This window comes from Mauremys reevesii, linkage group 24, assembly GCF_016161935.1.
Source record: "Mauremys reevesii isolate NIE-2019 linkage group 24, ASM1616193v1, whole genome shotgun sequence".
Lineage (NCBI taxonomy): Eukaryota > Metazoa > Chordata > Testudines > Geoemydidae > Mauremys > Mauremys reevesii.
In genome coordinates this window covers 21765429-21786905 of record NC_052646.1, presented here as the reverse complement: position 1 = coordinate 21786905, position 21477 = coordinate 21765429, and the positions used below count along the sequence as shown (strand labels likewise).

At 62.9% G+C, this 21477-nt stretch overlaps 1 protein-coding gene across 4 annotated transcripts in view; it reads left to right on the top strand.

Annotated features, from left to right (window-relative positions):
- The window catches only part of LOC120390130 (carcinoembryonic antigen-related cell adhesion molecule 1-like), a 76335-nt gene that overhangs the window by 31319 nt on the left and 23539 nt on the right, over positions 1-21477 (top strand). For 3 of the 4 annotated variants that reach the window (XM_039512460.1, XM_039512459.1, XM_039512457.1), the window contains exons 1-2: positions 18574-18799; positions 19593-19958. The exons of the other annotated variant lie outside the window; for it this stretch is intronic. In XM_039512460.1, the coding sequence (XP_039368394.1) occupies positions 18745-18799; positions 19593-19958 (421 nt within the window). In that variant the 5' untranslated portion in view covers positions 18574-18744. Of the gene's footprint in view, positions 1-18573; positions 18800-19592; positions 19959-21477 lie in introns of those variants that run through there. 4 annotated transcript variants of the gene reach the window in all.

Genomic DNA, 21477 nt, shown 5'->3' with positions numbered 1-21477 from the left:
TCCATCTCCCCCGTTGTCCCGTGAACTCCAGCGGCTCCTTCTCCCAGCTCTGGGCAATGAGCTCAGCCTGGTTTTCTCTGTAACACCTGGCCGGGCCGGGGCCGAGCGGGGCGGGTTGGGGGTCACTGCTCAGCTGGGGGTTCTGGGCTCTGGGGGGAGCTGGGAACTCGGCCAATGGGCAGCGACAGGTGCTGGGGTGGGGGAGGGAGGGTGCCGATTGTGGACCTGCCAAGGGCTGAGTGGGGGTTGTGTCACCTATGGCCGGGGGGAGGGGGAGGGCATCTGACAAGGCTCCTTGTGCCAGGGCAGAGATGTGACGCTCTGAGCCTCGGGGGAACACCCGGCACCCCCATGTTCATCCTTATCACATGATTGTGTGGTGTCCAGTGTGAAGTTTGTCACGTCGGCGTCTTCGGAAGGCTCCTGATGCCCTGAGCAGGGTTGTTACAGGCTGTAGTTTCATGTAGATCGTTATGAGGCTGAAAATGTGTCTCATGGCTTAAAGCCGCCCAGGCAAAACTCTCCAGGAGCAGAGGGGCCGTTCACACCTCATCAGGGCACGTCTGGGACAAACCCAGCCCAGCCTCACGGGAACAAAGGACACTGGCCTAGGCAGCCACAAAGGGTTTGTTGGAGTCTCCAGTGCGTCACCCCCCTTCCCTGGGTCAGTCGGGGGCTGCGATGAGGTGACGCTCACCTGACTCGGGGGGGGGGGGCAAAGCCAGGAGGGAAGAAAGAACAGGATAAAAGGGAGACGTTTGCCGTGTTCTCTCGCTTCCACCTCCATCCCCAGACTCCAGCACCAAGTGACTGAAGCGCTGATCTAAGGGGAGAGCCTGGCTGAGGGGCGACCAGCCCGTGGTGAGAAGCAGCTCAGTGTGTAAGGGCACTGAAAGGGTTAAGCTCAGCTTAGAATGTGTTTTGCTTTTATTTCATTTGACCAAAGCTGACTTGTGCTTTGACTTATAATCACTTAAAACGTCTCTGTGGTTAATAAATCTGTTTGTTCCACCTGAAGCAGAGACCCCCCCCCCCCCTTGGGATAACAAGCCGGGTAAATGTCAGTGTGGTGGTTAAATTGCCGAACTCCTGTAAGCTTGTCACGTCCGGCGGGCACAACTGGGCACTGCACGTTGGAGCTTCCCAGGGTTGTGTCTGGGGCCGGAGATACTGGCTGGTGTCACTCGGGAGCCGGGAGCATCTTACACGCCAGCGTCTGTGCGTGAGCAGCCCGGGAGGGAGGGGGGCTCTCACAGCAGAGCAGGGTCAGGCTGGCCCCCCGAGGCGAGGGTCAGAGTGACCCAGCAGATCACCGGCCCGGATAACCCCGGGAACGTCACAAGGGGGTCGCCAGGGGGCTCACAGCCCGGCACCCCAGGAAGCGTCTCACAGCCCAGCATGGTGGGGGGGGGAACGTGGGGAGCAGAGTGAGATCAAAGGCCCCACACGTGGCCTCAGCGCCAGACCGCACGCCTGCCTGACCCACGGCTGGGGGCGCCCAGCTCAGTCCCACCCCCAACATCTGGGGCTCAGGGGCCCTGCCCACGGCCATCCCCGTGTCCCAGGTGTACCCCTGCCAGGCGCTGGGTCTCCATCTCCTGCCCGGCCGGGGCTGAATTCAGCAGGGCCGGAGACAAACTGCCCCGGGCTCATCCCTGCAGCCCCTCTGGGCCTGGCTGCAGCTTATGGGGCAGGACACCCCCCGGAGTTAACCCCTTAGTGACCAGCCAGCTGCCTCCCTGAGAATGATCCCCCTGCACCTCCCCTCTGCCCCAGGGGCTCCCGTCCCTCCCGCCTGGGCCCCTTCTCGGGGCCGATGCCGCATGGGGCCGATCAGGGAGTCGCTGGAACAGGCAGAGACGTTCACGGGGCCTGTGCCATGGCCCCGCCCGGCGTCGGAGCCCCAGGCCATGGAGTCAGGACTGGCCGACCGGCAGCCCGCCAGGGCCTGGCTTATGGGGAATCCCCCGGGAGCGGGGGCGGGGAGGGGGTTCCAGTGGGTCCCGGGGGGGTCAGAGTTGGGCTCGGGTTGCCAACTTTATTTGCAGAAAAGCGAACACCCCGTCTGCCCCCGGCCCAAGCAACCCCCTCCCTCCGTCGCTCGCTCCCCCCCACCCTCACTCACTCGCTGATCTTCACCGGGCTGGGGCAGAGGGCTGGGGTTCAGGAGGGGGTGAGGGCTCCAGCTGGGGGTGCAGGCTCTGGGGTGGGGCCAGGGATGAGGGGGTTGGGGTTCAGGAGGGGGGGAGGGCTCCGGCGGGGGGTGCGGGCGCTGGGGTGGGGCTGGGGAGGGGGGGTTGGGGGTTCGGGCGGGGGCTCCCGGCGGGGGATGGCGTACGGTGGAGGTGTGGGATCTATGTGCAGCCAGAAATTAGGAATTCAGAGTGTGGGAGGGGGCACCGGGTTGGGGTGCAGGAGGGGGTGAGGGCTCTGGGCTGGGGGGTGCAGGCTCTGGGCAGTGGCCAGAAATGAGGGGTTCGGGGTGAGGGAGGGGGCTCCAGGTTGGAGCAGGGGGTTGGGATGCGGGGGGCTGTGAGGGCTTGGGGTGCGGGCTTAGGGCTGAAGCAGAACTTTGGGGTGCAGGAGGGGTTTCGGGCTGCAGGCTCCAGGCAGCACTTAGCTCAAGAGGCTCCCAGGAAGCTGCCCCCACCTGCAGGCGCCGCCCCCTCAGCTCCCATTGGCCGCGGTTCCTGGACAACGGGAGCTGCTGAGCTGATGGGGGGGGCAGCCCAAGGAGCCCCCGTGGCAACCCGAAAACCGGCCGCCTGCACCTCCGAGCTGGGCCCGGCCCCGAGCGACATTTATTCCATCACCTGGCAGTAAATACAAACCCGCTGCTGGTCCATGGGGCGGCTGGCCTGAGGGGGTGAACAACGAGGTCAGGGCAGCCCCACAGCGACCGGGTCACCGGCTCATGGGCCCCCTGCACCCCATTGTGTTATAACCCGGCCCCAGGCGGGGCCCCCCCAAGCACAGGCCGTCCCTGCAGGCTGGGGGCTCCAGGCAGGGCCCCCCCCCCCGAGCACAGGCCGTCCCTGCAGGCTGGGGGCTCCGGGCAGGGCCCCCCCCGAGCACAGGCCGTCCCTGCAGGCTGGGGGCTCGGGCAGGGCCCCCGCGCACAGGCCGTCCCGGCTGGCGGGGGGCTCCGGGCAGGGCCCCCCCCCCCGAGCACAGGCCGTCCCTGCAGGCTGGGGGCTCCGGGCAGGGCCCCCCCCGAGCACAGGCCGTCCCTGCAGGCTGGGGGCTCCGGGCAGGGCCCCCCCCGAGCACAGGCCGTCCCTGCAGGCTGGGGCTCGGGCAGGGCCCCAGGCACAGGCCGTCCCTGCAGGCTGGGGCTCCGGGCAGGAGCCCCAGGCACAGGCCGTCCCTGCAGGCTGGGGGCTCCGGGCAGGGCCCCCCCCCGAGCACAGGCCGTCCCTGCAGGCTGGGGGCTCCAGGCAGGGCCCCCCCCCGAGCACAGGCCGTCCCTGCAGGCTGGGGGCTCTGGGCAGGGCCCCCCCCCGGGGGCTCCAGGCAGGGCCCCCCCCCCGAGCACAAGCCGTCCCTGCTGGCTGGGGGCTCCGGGTGGCCCCGCTGGGCCAGGCCTGATTCGCACCCCTGGGCTGGGCCCCTCTGGGCTTTGCCCTTCGCTGCAGCAGGACCCGGGGGGCTGGAGCCATATGGACAGTGGGGGGCTGAGAGCCACTGACCCGAACGGCAAACCCTGCGTATGATGGAAACCACGTCCCGCGGGGGGGGGCACAACCCCCTAGTTCCAGCACCCACGGCAGGACCCATCTTGATCCAGTGCGGGGGGGGGGGGGGGGTCTGTGCTGTGAGCCTGGACCCACAGGCAGGGCAGCCCCACAGGGCCCCTCCTGGCTGAGACTGTCGCCTCCCAGCCACACCCGCCCACCTGCCCTTCGGCTGCCAGGGAACAGTGTGTGTGTGCGGTGGGGGGGGGGTGACTCCGCTGCTTCCGGGGGGGTGTCTGTCCCCTGGGTCTCGCGCTCCTTCACAGCTGCCCCCCCCCCCCACTCCTGGTGGTTACTCTTGGCCCCTCCCAGCGGGTATTGCTGAACCAGCCAATTGCAGCATTTCCTGCCCGCAGCTGGGATTGGGGGTGGGGCAGAGCTGGGAGGTTGACCCATTGGCTGGATGTTCCCATCACCAGAAACTGCCACCTGTGGGCCTGACTGGTGGGAGAGAGCCCAGGGATAGGCTAACAGGGGCTGTGGGTTGGGAGTGGGGGGGACTGGCAGAGTGGGGGGACAGGGCCAGGTTGGCAGGGGCTGCGGGACAGGAGTGAGGGGCACCGGCGGGGCTGGGGGGGACAGGGCTGGGCTAGCAGGGGCTGCGGATCAGGAGTGAGGGGCACTGGCAGGGCTGTGGGAGGAGCTCAGGGCTGGGCTAGCAGGGGCTGCGGGTTGGGAGTGAGGGGCACCGGCAGAGTGGGGGGACAGGGCCAGGTTGGCAGGGGTTGCGGGTTGGGAGTGAGGGGCACCGGCAGAGCTGGGGGGAAGTCCATGGCTGGGGTAGCAGGGGCTGCAGGTCGGGAGTGAGGGGCACTGGCAGAGCTGGGGGGCCAGGGCTTGGGTAGCAGGGGGCTGCGGATCAGCAATGAGGTGTATCTGTTTGTATCAGTCTCTCTTATTTCTCCCCCACCTGCCGTGTCTGTCCTGAGCTCCTGCCTCCAGCTGGCTGCCACGACCGAGCTCCCCATCGCCCCGACCCACAGAGCCGAGGGTGTGGTTGGGGGGGAGTCAGCCTGGCCCTGCAGCCGCCGTCTGAGAACGTGGAACCCGACGGCTCCTCAGTTACTAGCCACGCCGAGCCCTGCATGGCCACAGAGGGCCGCTGACAATGGGCCGGAACCGCACGCTGCTCACTGCTCACCACTCCCAATACGACAGGTGAGCTGTTCCCGCTGGCCAGTCGGGGTCGGGTCCATCTGGGGGACTCTGGTCTCCGCACGGTGTCCCTGGCCGTGCGCTGGGGTCTGGCAGCTCTGATCCTGGGGCTGGGTCCTGGAGTCGGTTCCCAAAGAATTTCCTTCAGTCCCGCCTAGCTGAACCTTAACCAATCGTTATACTGACACTTTACTAACCAACCCTAACACAGTGCCACAAAATCCGCTAGCCAGCCCTACCCCAGCACCGTCACTCATTGACACCCAGCAGCCTTAACTCTGTGACAGGCAGAAACAACCAAAGAACCAGGCAGAGACCAGACAGATAAACGGGGGAAGTGGGGACCGGAGCGATAAGCAATGAAGAAAGGAGGATTTCACACCCCAGCTACTGATAAGTGGTTTCTTGCCAGACAGGAGCTACCAAACTCCGTTTTCTGTAACCATCTTAAGCTCAGTTTCTGTGTCTGGCGCTAGTGGGGGGCATTAGGACACGGGGTCTCCTTCTTAGCACCCTGATCTTACATTGATTTAATGCAATGTCGATGGAACGTGAGGATGTGACTTCCTGCTTCTCAGCTGATGGCGTCGTTACTATTCCAGGAGTCCAATACTCAGACCTGCTGAGGTTGGCCTGCCTCCTGGGTATAATTAACAAGGCCCTTATTGGGCTTCGCAGGCCGGCGGCCTGTACTCTGAACAGTTCCTTCACCCAGCCACAGCTCCTGTGCTCACTCATAAAGCCAACGGGATTCCAGTGATCGCCACAGTGGGGTGAACCAGGATATTTAGCACCCCAGTTGCGGAAGGCGACCACCCTAACAGTGTGTCCCAGCAGGAGCGATGTCCAGCATCTGCAGCAGTGTTCAGTACGTGAGTGATTTCGGTATTATTGTGTTGTACTCCAACACCTGTTAGTTCTCCTGTCTCTGCGATAGCTAGTAAATGTGAATGTAACGTCGGATGCATTAACAATTTGCTTATCATGGTCATATCCATGCCTCAGGTTACAGCCGTTACATTGTGATACAATTGTGGTCTATACAGTCCATACAGATACGTACTATTCAAATTCACAACTTTTAATCTTTGTCATGTTGCAGAAACATCTATTAACTAAACAAGTCATAAAATACAATTCCTTATTGTCTGCTACGACCACTGGACAATGACTCCTCACACAAACACATCCCCAGCCTGCACACACAACAGCTGCTTCTGTGCAGTGACTATATCAGACATACGCCTTCGGGTTCCTTTGTCTTTAACCCAGAAACATTCGTCTCTTTCTTGTACATTCTGATCCTCACACACAGATCCCAGATTTTCATGGGCTCCCACTGAAGCATGTCAATGGTTTTCCATTGTTGGTTTCCTTTGTATGCCCAGGCCTGGCGATCAGTGGAATCCAGAACCACATTTTGCATCAGCTGGATTCCCACAGGTACCACTGGCTAGACACCCGTAGTGAGACGGGGGGCGCGGTTACTACACAGGCCCGTACAACTGTCTGATCTTCATTTAGGGTCAATTTACCAATTTCCACCAGGCCATTAATTGTCTCTCCCCTTCTGTAACATTTTCCATTTCCAAAGGGAGATTTCCTGGCCTGCCTTCCCGGAGTATCTGAATGACCCATTGCTCACTCAGCTCCTGGGCCTGATCACAGGCTAATGCAAGGGACACGTTTTCTTGTCTTGATTCCATGGTCCCTGCTAACAGGAGCGAATCCTTTTCCCCTCGCTGTTGCCACACTGGCCGTATGTTAGAAGAGAATTGCTGTCCCCGTTCCTGATTTTGGCCAGGCTGCACTGATGGGCTTTCCCAAGACTTGGGTTTCAGCTGTAACATAACACAGTGTGTTTGCCAGTTCCACGATGTTAGCAGCACCCAGGGCTCCAGCTCCTAATCCCGTTCCACCCCAAGCAGTTTCCAATACACCCTGGGAGCCTTTTCGCTAGGCTGCCGACCCCTCCTGGCTGCCCGGCGAATCCAGTAACCGTCAGCAGCTCACACTGAGACAGCGTGAGGGCAGGTCTGGGTCTTGACTGCACTGCCCCTTCCAGTAACCAGGGACGTACCTCCCTGTCCTTACATCCCACTGCGCACCACACCCAGGGGCGTTCAGCTGGGCTTGCACACGCACTTGGGTAAGACTTGCCAATTATTGCTGATTTTCCCCCAAGCAACTAGTGTTTTCACGTAACCCCTTTCCCCTTGGTCACTTCACTTTGTGCTAAAAGAATGTTATGTCCATTCCCACCAACAGATGAACCTGGTGTCGCCTGCATATTTTGCCTTTCAATGTGCCTTTACCACCCTGTTAACAGACGGGGGTTCCTTGACCTCCGCCCTTCCGCAGCATTGGTTTCTGTAAATACAGTTAAATGCTTATTAACCCTTTCCTGCCTAACGCAGTGTTTTCTTTTCTTGTAACACAATACACAACAACGCAACAAGACAACACGAGAAAAAACAAAACACAAAACACAGTCGCAGCAGTAGATTCATGGCATTCTGGGTTGCTCTTCAGCTGGTACCAGCTTTTCCTGGTTTTCTGAAAGACAAAAAGAGCATGTTTCTACCCCTTTTGGGGTGGGAGATTATTGCTTAAACGATCCTGTTACAAATGCCCCTGCTGATTGCAGGCAAAACAGAGGAATCACCCCCCTACTTTCCTGTGTTCTATACGGAGGCCAGGTTTTAATGGCTTCCACCTTTTAAGGGCTGAGGGGAAATTATCCCATTCTTCAGTTATTAAATCCATGAGGTGGGGACCTCGGTTTTCCTTCTTATTCAGCAGACCAAGTTTATGGTGTTTTTCCCGCTGTGCTAAGCTTTACGTTTATTCACAGGTAATAGCGGAGAAGCATCATTACCGTGTGACCTTTTCCACACTAGACATTGTTACAGGGCTGCTTATTAACATGACACTTATCCCAGTGTTTGCTGTTAGCATCAGATCTATGACAAGGATTTGGTTGTACCAGGCCTTGTAGTTAGACAATTCTTTGAGGCCAGTGTGTTCAATGTCCTCTTGAAATCTTTGTATAATTATATCCTGGGGGTTCGGGTGAATTAAAGGGTAGGGGTGTCAGGCATATGGAAGGGGACTGTTGCCCCCTTACTAGCACTCAGTGGGGGTGTTTTCGTTGGCTGCTCCCAGCACTAAAAGGGGAGGGGTCGATGGGGAATCAGGACCCTGAGACTGACAGTCCCCAGGAACAATGGGGAGAGGCCAGTGCTCCAGGTCAGCCTGATTGACAGGGCAGGCCGGCTAATCAGGGAGTCAGGGGGGTCCCCTCCTCCATGTGAGCTGGAATTGCCTGGGTCAGACAGAGTGGGGCTGAGCTAAGGAGAGAGCAGGGGCCCAAGCTGAGCTAGGAGCAGGGCCGGGCCAGAGCCCAAGGGGCCAGAGAAGCAGCCCAGGGGGCTGGTCAGAGCTGGGAGCAGAGTCACAGAAGCAGCCTGCAGAGCAGATCCTGCCCTGGGACCAGAGCTGCAGCCCCAGAGCCAGACACAGCCCAGGGGGCTGGAGGCAGAGCAGCAGCAGCAGCCGTGCTGAGGCAGAGGAGTGGGGCTGGGGCTGGAGCTGGAGCTGGGGCTGGGGTGAGGCAGAGGAGTGGGGCTGGGGCGGGGGCTGGGGCTGGGGTGAGGCAGAGGAGTGGGGCTGGGGCTGGAGCTGGGGTGAGGCAGAGGGGTGGAGCTGGGGCTGGGGCTGGAGCTGGGGCTGGAGCTGGAGCAGTCTGGAGCCGGGTGTGGTGAGCAGCTGGGGAGAGCGACGGGGGGGACCCTGGGCAAAGGGCCCAGCGCAGAAAGACACCCCCAGCCAAGGGTCCTTGCAGGCCAGGCTGGGAGGGGGATCTTAGCCCGGCGGGGGGCTGACGCTGGGAAGGGTCCCACCGCCCAAAGCCCGGAGGCGTGTGGCCACCACCATTGCAAGTGTCCAACCCGCAGCGTCCCTGCAGCTCAGCCAGGGCCTAGAGAAGGCGGCCTGGGACCTACAAGGAACAGACTGTGAACTGCCCTGACGTCCAGAGACACTGTCTGTGATGTTCCCTGCCCCAGAGCCAGGTGACGTATTTCCTTTAACCTTCCCCAGTTTCCCTTATTCCTTTTTTTTAATTAATTGTAAATTAAATAACTTGCATTTGCTTTAAATTGTATGAAATGATCAGTGGGTCAGGGAGGTGCCCAGTGCAGAGAGAGCACCCTGGAGTGGGGACACCCTAACCCCTGTCCTGGGTGACCACAGCAGGGTTGGGGGTCGAGCCCCCCAGGAATCCTGGGCCCAGCCTGGTTGGGGTTACGAGGACTCTGCCAGACAGGAGAGCGGCAGGGGAGCCCTCGAGGGCAGGGAGGCCTCTGGGTGAAGGAAGTGGAAGCGAGGACTCAGGTCCTTTTGTTCGCCCACTTCACCGGCGTGGTGCAGAAGCCAGGAAAGTTCCCCACCATAGCGGGACCATCCCCCGCTTACACGTATATGCCGACCCCTTTTGTACCTGTTTTCAGCAACACACATACACAGAGTGTATATTTGTTTTACCTGTTCCTCTCATTCTTAGCTTTGACTCCTTTTCCCACCTTCCTCTGGAGGGTCAGAATTGGAGCCTTTGGGTTTCAGGTAGTTTGTTTGCTGACCAGGTCTGTCCTTTGTGCTGCCATTTACGGGCCGTTCTCTCGAGTTGGGTGATTTGCGTCAGCACAGACACTTTCCGGTTTGCGTTTGGGCCCAAAGCCATCGGCAGCTCAGAGACGGGCCCTGCCGGGATGGTTTGTTTACCTGCCGCGTCCATGGGTTCAGCCACATCCCTCGGCCCCCATTGGCCTGGAGCAGCAAACCGCAGCCAGCGGGAACCGCGATCAAACCGTCCGGGCCGCCAGCGGATTTCCCTGACAGCCTGTGCAAAGGTTGCTGATCCCTGCTCTGCCTTAAAAGGGACACGATCCCTTTCCACCCGAGTTCTGATTTCTTTCCACTTTCCCCTCCTGCTTCCAAAGCACCCAGCGGTTTCAAACAGAAAACGCAGCCTGTGCTGGCCCCTTTCTGGAGCCCGGGCAGGATCTGAATTAAGTAGCATGTTTGGTTTGCGTTTCTTTTCCCCCTTCTACAATACACACGGCACATGTCCTGGGGAAACGCACCTTCCTTCCACAGTGTCAGAGGGGAGCCGTGTTAGTCTGGATCTGTAAAAGCAGCCAAGAGTCCTGGGGTACCTTAGAGACTAACAGACGGATGGAGCATGAGCTGTCGTGGGTGAATACAGTTTAACGTCTATAACATCATATTACCAATATCCATTTTTACATAAGGAGAAACTGCTTCTTTGTGCACCTGTCACGGACTCACAGGTCAGGCCCACTGGTGGCCCCGTGCGGTCTGTGGGGGGTTCCCCTTTCAGGGCGACAGCCCTTCTCGGGGGGCCCCTCTCTCGGGGTCAGGCCCCTCCACCTCCTGGAGCCGCACCTCTCTGAGCCTTAGCACGTCTGTCTCTGCCGTGGGCCCCTCAGGGAGTCCCCTCGCTCTGGGCCCCCGGGGCCTCCTCACCCCCAAAGGGGTTGATTTCCCCCCCCCTCCGTTCTCTAGCCCGGAGCGACTCTCCCCCAGCGTAACACAGGAGGTTTATTGAGCATCTGACCTCAGCTCAGGAAACTCTCCGGCCTCAGGCCTGGCCTCCCTGAGCCCAGCACATCCCAGTCCCCCTGCAGCCAGGGGGGCTCTGCCTGCTCCCCCCTCCAGCCCCGAGCCCCCCTGCTCCCAGCTGGGCCTCCGATACCCCCGGCCCCAGGCCCCCTCTGTCCATTGGCTTCTCTCCAGGGAAACAGGGTCGTAAACCGGGGCCTGGGTCTCCTCTCAGCCCCCCTCTGGCCCCTCTGGCTGGAGCCGGCTGGTCAGGTCACCGGGGTCCTCTCCCCGCAGCCCATTGTCCCCCACTGGCCAGAACCGGCTGCGACTCCTGAGCCGGGTCTCCGGGTCCCCAGGTCACCAGTCGCTGGGGTCTCCATCCTCCAGGCCATCGGCCGGGGTCCCTCGTCCCTCTCCGGTCCCTGTGCACCAACAAACTCCCTCTCCCCTCCCCTCGTTAACCAGCGACACCCGGGACACTGAGCCCCACCCCCCTGCATGCAAACTATTGTGAAAACAAACACAAGAAAATCCCCCACTTCATCACAACCCCATAACCCAAACGCCCCAGGAGACCAGAGTTATATTTTTGGGTCCCTTCATGATAAACCACCTCTCTGGATGACTGTTTCCCACTATCATTCATTATGGCATGTTTGCGGAATACCAGGCAATACTTCCTGATACATTTGATAGTTTTCCCCGGGTTAGGCCCCCCCTCCACATACCGACACTGCCAGATTCCCATGGGGGCTCGTAGGACACTTTCCTAGGGGTAAATCCTTCAGGTTCTTATTTGGCTCATTACCACCACTGGGGGGTGTGACGGTCCACGTGTTTCCTCCCCTTGCCCGGTCACATCGGGGATTTGGGAGGGGCTCGCGAGAGCAGCAATGGTTTAGAGACTCTCAGGGTGGGAAGGGACCTCAGGAGGTATCTAGTCCCACCCGCTGCTCAAAGCAGGACCAGCCCCCGGTGGTTGTTCTGTTCTAGGCTGGGGCGTCCTTGTTTTCCCTTTGTGGGTCCAGCTGTAAGATGAACGGAACAGAATTTATTAATTCCCATTTTAACCCCCCATTTTGTGCCTTTTATTTGCGTGCAATAAACCCATTTTCATTCTTTATTTTTTGTTCCCCATAGCAGCAGGCTGGGCCCCAGCTGGCCAAAGCCAGGTGAGGCCCCCTCCATTCAGGGGCTGGGACGGCTGGTGTTCTCCTGGGACGCGGAACGTCGCTCGATTCCCCCCGTGGGCAGACCGCGCTCTGCAGGCAGGTTGTACCACGCACTGACCTTGCTGCTGTTTGTGTTAACCCGCCTTGTACAATATTCACCAAAATAACAGTAACAACAACGCAAACCACACAACACAGTCTCTGTCGTGCCAGTGGACCCCTGGTGTTCTGGGTTATTTTTCCGCTGGCACCAGCTTTCTTGTAGAGTGTCTGAAAAACAAAAAAACAGTTTCCCAGCCCCCTGGGTAGGGACAGATTTTTGCTTAGAAATACCCCTTCCTTCTACAAATCTCCCTGCTGACTGCAGGAAAAACAGAAGAATAACGCCCATACTTTCCTTGTTTTGTTTTATAGGCAGGCTTGGTTTTACCCTTAAAGGGAAAGGGTGAATTATTCCACTGGTCATTTATCAAATTCATGAGGTTGTGTGCCTCAGTTTCCCCTCTTGTACAACAGCCCAGGTTTGTAACGGTTTCTCTGCTGTGCCAAGCGTTAAGTTTATTCACAGGTAATGGTGGAGAGGCAGCATTACCATGAGACTTTTGACATGAAAGTTGCTTTTAATGACCATTTTTAGCATTAATTATACACATTATACGTGGTTACGGGGTTACTCACTAGCATTTATCCCAAGGTTTAACACTGTGACCGTCAGGTCACTCAGAGCCACCTTGAAACTCGGTGTTTCTGACATTGCTTTTTTGTACATTTCACCCCCGGCCTTTCCTTCAGAGGTGCACTGTCTGGTCACTTTGGGGGTTTTCCTGCAGTTCTTAGCTGCTATTAATTACCAAAAGAGGATCCAGAATTTCTCCAGTCCTGGCTGCCCCAGCCAGGAACACATTCTCTGGTCCTTATTTAAAGATATTAAACTTTATAAGAGAACATGGAAGTACCCAAAGGGTTAAATGGCTCCTCGCACTAGCTGCTGGTGACTGGCACAAGGAGCTGTCAGTGTTACAACTTTGAACGAGAGGTTTAAATGGCGTTTTAGTGGCATTGGTTTGTTTTTTAAATTTAAAATACAAAACCAAACCAATTTATCTTAAACTCGTGACGAAGTGGGGGGGGTTCTTGTTTTTTCTGTGTTTCCCAGGGGGTTGCACGCAGAGCGGGTGGGACTCAGTTTCCCCGGGTGTTACTGGTTTAAGGAGGTGGATGGAACGTGGGGATGTGACTTCCTGCTCCTCAGCTAATGGCTGCTTCTCGGCTGCTCTTTGTACCTGGCTGCAGACGAGGCCGGATCCGTACAGGGCCCTGCCGGCCTCCATGCCCCAGCCCACCAGGGGACGATTTCTCCCCCATGTAACCCCCCCCCATCCCCACCAGGGCCAGACCACCCTGAAGGAGCAGTGGGGGGGGGGGGGAGCGGGCAGAGATGCCTTTGCTACAGAGTCCGTCCGGAGTTCCCGTGATGCTACCCTGCCCCCCCGCCCGTCCCCCGGTGTCCGGGTGGGGGCAGGGAGGGCAGGTGAGTCCCCCTCCCCCCGGGGCAGGCAGGGCTGTCGGGAAGGGGGGGCAGGTGCCAAAGGGGCCGCACCCCCTGCCCCGTCCCTGCGCTGGGCCGGGCAAGGGAGGGGCTTCGTGCCAGCTCCGCCCCCCCCCCTTCCCCGTCTCTGCCCTTTGCCCCCAGCCGGGAACCAGGCGTCTCTGCTGCCCCGGCAGCTCCCGCGGGCCCGGCTCCGGGGGCGCTGGGTGGTGCCGAGCTCGCCAGGCGGCTGGTTCCACCCGGAGCCAGGCCCCAGCAGCATCGGCACCAGCCCCAGGGAAGCAGCCGGGAGGGAAAAGCGCCCAGTGGGGGGGGGGGTGTTTCTGAGAACAGACGCTGGCTTGGTGGGAGGTTTGTGGAGTGCGGGGGGCACCAAGGGTCCTGCCCCGGGGGGAGCAGCTGCCAGCGGGTTTGTCTCCTGCAGGGAGCGTCGGAGCCCGGCCGGGGGGAGCCGGGGGGAGCCGGATGCTGGGGGGGCTGAACCCCGCAGGAGCTGCCGGGGCGGGTTCGGGGCGCTGGGAAGCGAGTTCCCAGTTTATTCTCCATCTCCCCCGTTGTCCCGTGAACTCCAGCGGCTCCTTCTCCCAGCTCTGGGCAATGAGCTCAGCCTGGTTTTCTCTGTAACACCTGGCCGGGCCGGGGCCGAGCGGGGCGGGTTGGGGGTCACTGCTCAGCTGGGGGCTCCTAGTCCTTGGGAGGGAGCTGGGAACTCGGCCAGTGGGCAGTGCCGGGGCTGGGCGCCCCAGGGGGCTGCTGGGCGGGGGGGGGGGGGCATCGCTGACCTGCCCAGGGCTGAGGGGAGGTTTTGATGCCTGGGGGGGGGTCGGGATCTGACCCCCAGCAGGACCAGACAAGGCTCCTCAGGCCGGGGCAGGGGGTCGTGAGGGGCCTCGCAGCCCGGCACCCTGGGAGGTGTCACATGGCCCGGCACGGGGAGAGGGCGGGAGCAGAGTGAGCAAAGGCCCCACACGCGGCCTCCGTGGGCCCGTCTGCGCAGCGATTACAGACCCGAGACTGGTCCTGCCCCTGCACCCCATTGGTTATAACCCGGCCCCGGGCAGGGCCCCCCAGGCCTAGGCCGTCCCTGCAGACCCCGGGAGCCCCCAGCGTGATGCTGGCGCTGGCAGAGCCAGGGCCGGTGCAAGGAAGTTTTGCGCCCAAGGCGAAACTTCCACCTTGCGCCCTCCCAGCCCTGCAGCAGCTCCCCGCCCCCCCTCCTCCCTGAGGCACCCCCCCATCAGCTCCCCACCCGCTGGCCCGGGGAGCCCTGCGGTACCTCCTCACCCCAGGTCAGCTCCCTGGGCTGCCGCCAGCAGCTCAGACTCCCTCTCCCCTCAGCGGCTGAAACACTTTTTTTAAAAACTGGGGGTGCCGCTTTTTGGTGCCCCCAAATCTTGGCGCCCGAAGCAACTGCCTAAATGGTAGCACCAGCCCTGGGCAGAGCCAAGGGGACCCCAGGGAGTGTTGCCAACTTTTAGATTGCAGGAAATCGAAGACCCCTCCCCCAACCATTCCCGAGGGGCCCCCCCTTCTTTGAGACCCCGTGTCACGGAGTCCCTGGGCGCTGCTCTGGAGCTGCTCCCCACCAAGCCAGGCAGGACTCTGGGAGCCTCCTCCCCCTCGGAGCAGCCTGTCTGCAGGGCAAGAAGCTCCCCCGGCTTCACCTCCTGGGTCTCTCCTGGGAGCATTCAGCATCCTCTGCCCCTCCGTGCGCTTCCCCCAGCGAGTCCCCCCGGCGGGGTCCTGGGGGGCCACAGGGTCCTGCCCCCCCACTGCGCAGTCAGACGTGACTCTCAGCCAGCCAGTGACACAGAGGTTTATTCAATGACAGGAACAGGGTCTAACACAGAGCTTGTAGGTACCGCGAGCCGGACCCCTCGGCCGGGTCCATTCTGGGGGGCAGTGAGCCAGACCCCCCTGGCTGCCCTCACTCCTCGTCCCCAGCCAGCCCCAGACTGACCCCCCCCAGCCCCTCCTCCTCTGCTCAGCTCCTTCCCCGGGCCAGGAGGTCACCTGACCCCTTTGTTCTCCCCCCCCTTTAGCATCCCCTGGCGGGGTGGGGGAAGGGCCCGGCCATTAGTTGCCAGGCGACAGAGTGTCAGCCATTTATGCACACTGGCCTTTATCCCACCACCTAGAGACTTAAGAACTGCAGAGGGGAAACTGAGGCACCCACACAGTATTCAGAGGAAACATTAGGAACAGTCCCACTTCGTCTCACCTGCCCCCTCCCTCCGTCACTCGCTCACCCCCACCCTTGCTCATTTCCCCAGGCTGGGTAGGGGATTGGGGTGTGAGGGGGAGTGAGGCGCCCCCAGAGTGAGTGAAGGACCCTGCTCCAGGGGCCCTGAAAAACTCTTATGGGGGCCCCTGCGGAACCTGATGCAAATTGCCGCACTTGCCCCCCCCTCTGGGCGGCCCTGGGTTGGGGCAGGGGGTTGGGGTGCGGGAGGCGGTTCGGGGTGCAGGCTTTGGGCAGCGCTTATCTCAGGCGGTTCCTGGAAGCGGCCGGCATGTCCCTCTGGCTCCTAGGCACAGGTGCGGCCAGGCGGCTCTGCGCGCTGCCCCGTCTGCAGGTGCCGCCTCTGCAGCTCCCATTGGCTGCAGTTCCTGGCCAATGGCAGCTGCGGAGCTGGCACTGGGGGTGGGAGCAGCGCATGGAGCCCCCGTGGCCCCGCTGTGCCTGGGAGCCGGACAGGTTGGCTGCTTTCCGGAGCCGCGCGGAGCCAAGACATGCAGGGAACCTGCCTCAGCCCCGGGCCCCGCGGCGCCGCCGACCGGCCTGTTAATGGCCCAGTCACCAGCGCTGACCGGACACCTGGCCACCGAACCCGGGTGCGTCTGGGCCGGAGCCGGCCGGGCTGGGCCCTCGCTGCTGCCCCCTGCTGATGAAGCGCGGCCCAGCCCCCCGCAGGGCTCAGCCGGACAGGGGCTGCCCCTGGAGCTGTAGTAAGGTGAGTCCATGAGACATAAACCCTCGGTGTCAGGGCCCGGTGGGAGGCCTGAACTGGGGTAACAGGACGTCGTTAGGCCAAGCTGGGCTGCGAGCCAGAGGCAGGTCCCGCTCACAGGAGCTGGCAAGAGGAGGGCTGCTGGAGCTGCGTCTTAATCCCTAATGAAATGACGGCACCAGAGCGGCTGGGTATGGACCCATCCCGCACAGATAAAGAACAGGCAGCCCCAGCCTAAAGACACCATGAAAGGACAACACGATGCAGAGACAGGACGATGGACGGGTGGTTTTTTCTGACCAACCTGTGTCAAGAGAAGGGAACCCCCCTAATCGAGGGGCTGCACCTCAGTGCGGTCAATGATGCGTAACCTGTTTGTACCTGTGTATAAAAATACCCCCCTGAGTGGATGTGACTGACTGAGCCGGTCCATGGCTGGGGACACAGATTCGCAGTATGTCCTGCAGAGTCTATGGTCTGTGGTCACTGGGGGGTCTCTCGGGTCTGCGGTGCCAGCGATCTGCAGAGCCGGGGCAGCACCCAGAGGGAACACGCCCGCAGCCGACTGATACCAACATCGACCAGAGCAGAGCCCCACGCCGGGAGCATCTGATGACAGGAGGGAGCTCTCTGCCCCCCTCCTGCTGAGCCGGGGGGCGGCCCCACTGGGCCAGGCCTGATTTGCTCCCCTGTGCTGGGACCCTCTGGGCTTTGCCCCTCGCTGCAGGGGGGCCGAGCTGGGGTGGGGCCCAGGGAGCCGTGTCAGGTTCCAGCGCCCCAGGAGACGGGTTTAGTGGGTGTTTGGAGCCGACGGGCAGCGCTGGGTTGGACTTTGTGAAACCAGCTTGTCCGTCAGGCTGGGGGTGTCTGGGTCCGGCTGGGGGTGTCTGGGTCCGGCTGTCGCCTGTTGCTGCTGGTCCCTGTTCCCCACGTGCCCTGTCTCTGGGCCGCTTCTCTTTTCAGTGAGTCCAACTTTCATCCTGGCCGAGCCCTGGCTGACCGCACGGGGGGGGGGGTCTTCACAGGGAGGGTGGGGGCCCCGTGACCAGTCAATCCCTGGCCCTGACTCACCCCCCCCAGGAGAAGCCCAGTCACTCCAGGCTCTGGGTCCCAGCGCAGCCCCCTTCACGCACTGCCGGGCACCAGGGACGGGACATGGGGCAGAGCTGCCCCCCCCTGGGACGGCCCCACAATGGTCAGCAGGTGGGAGGGGCTGGTCCTGACAGGTGCGGGGAGCCCAGGGCTGCAGTAGCAGGGGGCTGCGGGTCGGGAGTGAGGGGCACCAGCAGAGCTGGAGGGGGCAGGGCTGGGGGTAGCAGGGGCTGCAGGTCGGGAGTGAGGGGCACCAGTTTGTATCAGTCTCTCTTATTCTCCTCTGTCCTGAACTCCTGCCTCCAGCCGGCTGGAGCCCCAGCTCCCCATCGCCCCGACCCGCAGAGCCCTGGGAGTGGGCGGGGAGCCAGCCCGGCCCTGCAGCCCCAGTGGCCACCCCCAGCCCCTGCTCGGCCCCACAGCCCCGGCCCCAGGGGCAGCCACAACGGGCCGGCGACTCCCCGACATCCCGGGGTAACGATCAGCAACGCCGGGAACCGCCGGACGCAGCTAGTGGGGACCCCCCCTAGGCCCCCCATGTGTGTCCCTGCGCCCCCTGCTGGATGGGACGGGCCCTGCTGTGGGGGGGGAGGCGAAGGGTGTGTGGGTGTGTGTGTGGGGTGGGGGTGGGTGGATGTGGCTCTGTGGGGGTGTACAGGGTGGGGTGGGGATGTGGCTGTGGGGGGGGTGTATGGTGGGGGCGGGTGGACACACGTGGCCCCACAGGGGTGGCAGGATCAGGCTGCCCAGCCCAGCTCTGTGTGTGTCTGTCCCCGGGGGCCTCACACTCTGTCCTGTTCCCTCCCCCGCCCGGCCCATCCTGCGTGGGGGGGGGGGGCTTTGGCCCCGGGTTCCCGTCAATCTGGGCTCTGCCCCCCCCGGCACAGAGGGGTCTCCCTGTGCCCCCCACGCCCTAACGGGGGGGTCTGTCTCTCTGCCCCCCCTCCACTTCCCACGGGTGCCCTCCAGGGATGAGCCCCCCCCCTCCGCACAACCTCCACTGGGGGGCGATATCTGGGGGGGGGGATTCCTGGAGGCTGTGGGGCCCTGTCCTCTTCCACGCCCCAGCCCCCAGGGGACGATTTCTGCCCCGTCTGCCAGGGCCGGACACCCCCGCCCTGAAGGCGCAGCGGGGGGGGGGGGCTGGAGACGCCTTCGCTATAGAGTCCGTCTGGAGATCCCGTGATGCTACCCTGCCCCCCCCCGCCCCTCCCCCGGTGTCTGGGTGGGGCAGGGGGAGGGGCGGGTAAGTCCCCCTCCCCCCCGGGGCTGTCGGGAAGGGGGGGCAGGTGCCAAAGGGGCCGCACCCCCTGCCCCGTCCCTGCGCTGGGCCGGGCAAGGGAGGTGCTTCGTGCCAGCTCCGCTCCCTCCCCCACTTCCCCGTCTCTGCCCTTTGCCCCCAGCCGGGAACCAGGCGTCTCTGCTGCCCCGGCAGCTCCCGGCGGGTCCCGCAGCAGCGACGGGCGATGGGGCGAATCCCCCACAGACCGGGCGGCCCTTGGCCGGGGATTCTCCTGGCAGGTCAGAGGGGGAGACCGTGGGACCCAGGTGTCCGGGACACAAAGGCCTCCAATAGGAGAAAGCAGAGGGGCTGCGGGTCGGGACTGAGGGGCACCGGCAGAGCTGGGTGGGGGCACCCCAGGGCTGGGGTAGCAGGAGGGGGGCTCTGACGCTTCCTTCCCCAGGCTGGGTCCCACCCGAGGCTGCGCCCCAAAGCCCCGGGGGGCCCCACAGAAGCCCCATTGTTCCCCGCAGCTTCTGCTTTGCATGGGGGGATTAGCAGGGATCAGCTGTTTGTTTGTGTCTCTGTCCCAGAGTACTGGCGGGGGGGGACACACCCAGCCCCCCCTCACTGAACTCCCTCCCCCAGATCTAGCAGGTGGGACCAGCCCCACGCAGAGACCCAGGGACCAGGCACCCCACGGGGGCCGGGGGGAGAAGGGAGAAGACCCTCCCCCTCCCCGCACTGGTTCCTTGCTCCAAAGCGAAGGGGAAGTGGGCGGACGAGGCGGCGGGGGGGAGTCTGAGGCTGGAGGGGCCCCGGGGCTGCCCTGCCTGTGGGTCCGGACTCCAGGGTCCCGGCCCAGAGACGCCGCCCCTGTGTCGAGGGAGGTCCCGCTGCAGGAAGAGGTGTCGGGGCGGCACCTGGCGAGGGGCCCCTTGCAGCTGAGAGGGTGGAGCCGGGGTGGGGGGACCCAGGTGTCCCGGACACCCAGGGCTGGAACAGGGGACAGTGCAAGTGAAAATAGAGGGGCTGCAGGTCGGGAGTGAGGGGCACCAGTTAGTATCAGTCTCTCTGGTCTCCCCCCCGCAGCCTCCGTCCTGGGCTCCTGCCTCCAGCCGGCGCCGGCCCAGACCCAGACCCCAGTGACCATCGTCCTCACCCCGCGGAGCCCTGTGGTGGGAGGGGGCGTCAGCCTGGCCCCGCAGCCAACGCCACAGAACTTGCAGTCCTGCAGCTGGTACCGATCAGCGACCAATGATGGAAACAGCCGGATCCTCACCTACTACCCAGCCCCCCCGGTTCAGAACAACGGCTCGGCCCACACGGGGCGGGAGACAGCGGGGCCGGGTTGCGCCCTGCACATCGCGGGGTTAATGCTCAACTACACCGGGAGCTACACGGTGGAGATACTGAGCAGTCCTAACCGTGTCCTCTCCATCACTCTGCCCGTCTATGGTAAGTGTCGCCCCCGGAGCTGCGCTGATCCCAGGCCGTGTCACCCCCCCCCCCGCCATCCCCGCCCCAGCGACGGGGCTCTGAGCGTCTCCCCCAGGGATGAGCCCGGCTGGTGAGGGGCGTTGGGGGGGGGGTCTGGCCCCCCCAGGGCGGGGGGGTCCCCAGATCCCCCGGGGCATCTCTGACCCCTCCCTGTTTCCCCAGAGCTGCAGGCTGCGCAGCGGGGTGTGTGCGGCCAGCTGCGAAGATGAGCCCCCCCCCCCCGGTGCCCTGGTGCATGCTGGGAAGACCCCTGTATCACGGGGGGGGGAGATGTCTTTGGGGGGGGGTCAGACCCACCTGCTGTTTTACTGCTGCTTTTCTAAGTTCCGGAGCCTGCGGGGGAGGGGGGCTCATGATGTCACTGTGGGGCCCTTTGCACCAGGGCTCCCAGATCCAGCCCCCACCCTGGCTGTCTGCAGCAGGGGGTGAGGGGGAGCTGGGCGCTGTTGGGGTCACACTCGCTGGTCCCTGAAGGTGAAACTGGACCCAGAGCACCCAGCAGGGTGGGGGGGACTGGCCCTGGGGGACTCGGGCGGGGCAGTGCTGGGGGCTGATATCCAGCCCAGGGGGGTCAGCGCTGACCCTGGAGGGCTTGGCCGGCGGGGGGAGCGCTGGGACCTGCTGGCATCCAGGAGCCGGACGGCCAGAGCCAGAGCTGGGGGCTGGCACCTGCCCAGGGAGCTGGTGAACGCCCGGGCGCTGCGTGCGAGTCCTGACCCAGCCGCCCGGCGAGGCCCAGCGGGGGCAGCTCATCGTGGGGGTGAAGGGGGGGCTCTGCCTGTCAGTGTCTCCCGGGCATTAGCAGGCTCAGCTCTGGCTCCAGGACGGGGCGTCCCTCGCACCCAGTGAGCGGCTGGGGCTGTCCCCTGACAACCGGACCCTCACGGTGCTGGGTGTCACCCGGGGCGACGCCGGCGCCTACCAGTGCGAGGTCGGGAACCCCGTCAGCACCAACCGCAGCGAGCCCAGCACCGTGACACTGGCTTGTGAGTAACTGCAGCCCCGGCCCCCGGCCCCTCTGGCCCTGCCGGCATCACCCAGCCACGGAGATGCGGCTGCCTCTGGGGTGGGGCAGGGGGCTGTTTATACCTTGCCCTGCTGGTGCCAACCCTCCCCCCGATCCCCTCCTTCTCTGTGTAGATGGGCTACAGCCGGCCAGGATAGACCCCCCAGGACCCATTGCCCTGACCCTCGGGTCCCCTCTGACCCTGACGTGTGTCACCGACTCCGTCCCAGCCCCGAGCTATCGCTGGGGTCTCAACTGCACCGACACTAATGAGACTGGGAGCGGCTTGAACGTTAACCCCACAGCCTTGGATCAGCTGGGCACGTACAAGGGCCGGGCTCACAACCCCGTCACCGGCCTCCTGGCTAGCGCAGAGATCGAGGGGCTGGGTGTCCCGGGGTCCCCGGGCGCTGCTCTGGGGCTGCTCCCCACCAAGCCAGGCAGGACTCTGGGAGCCTCCTCCCCCTCGGA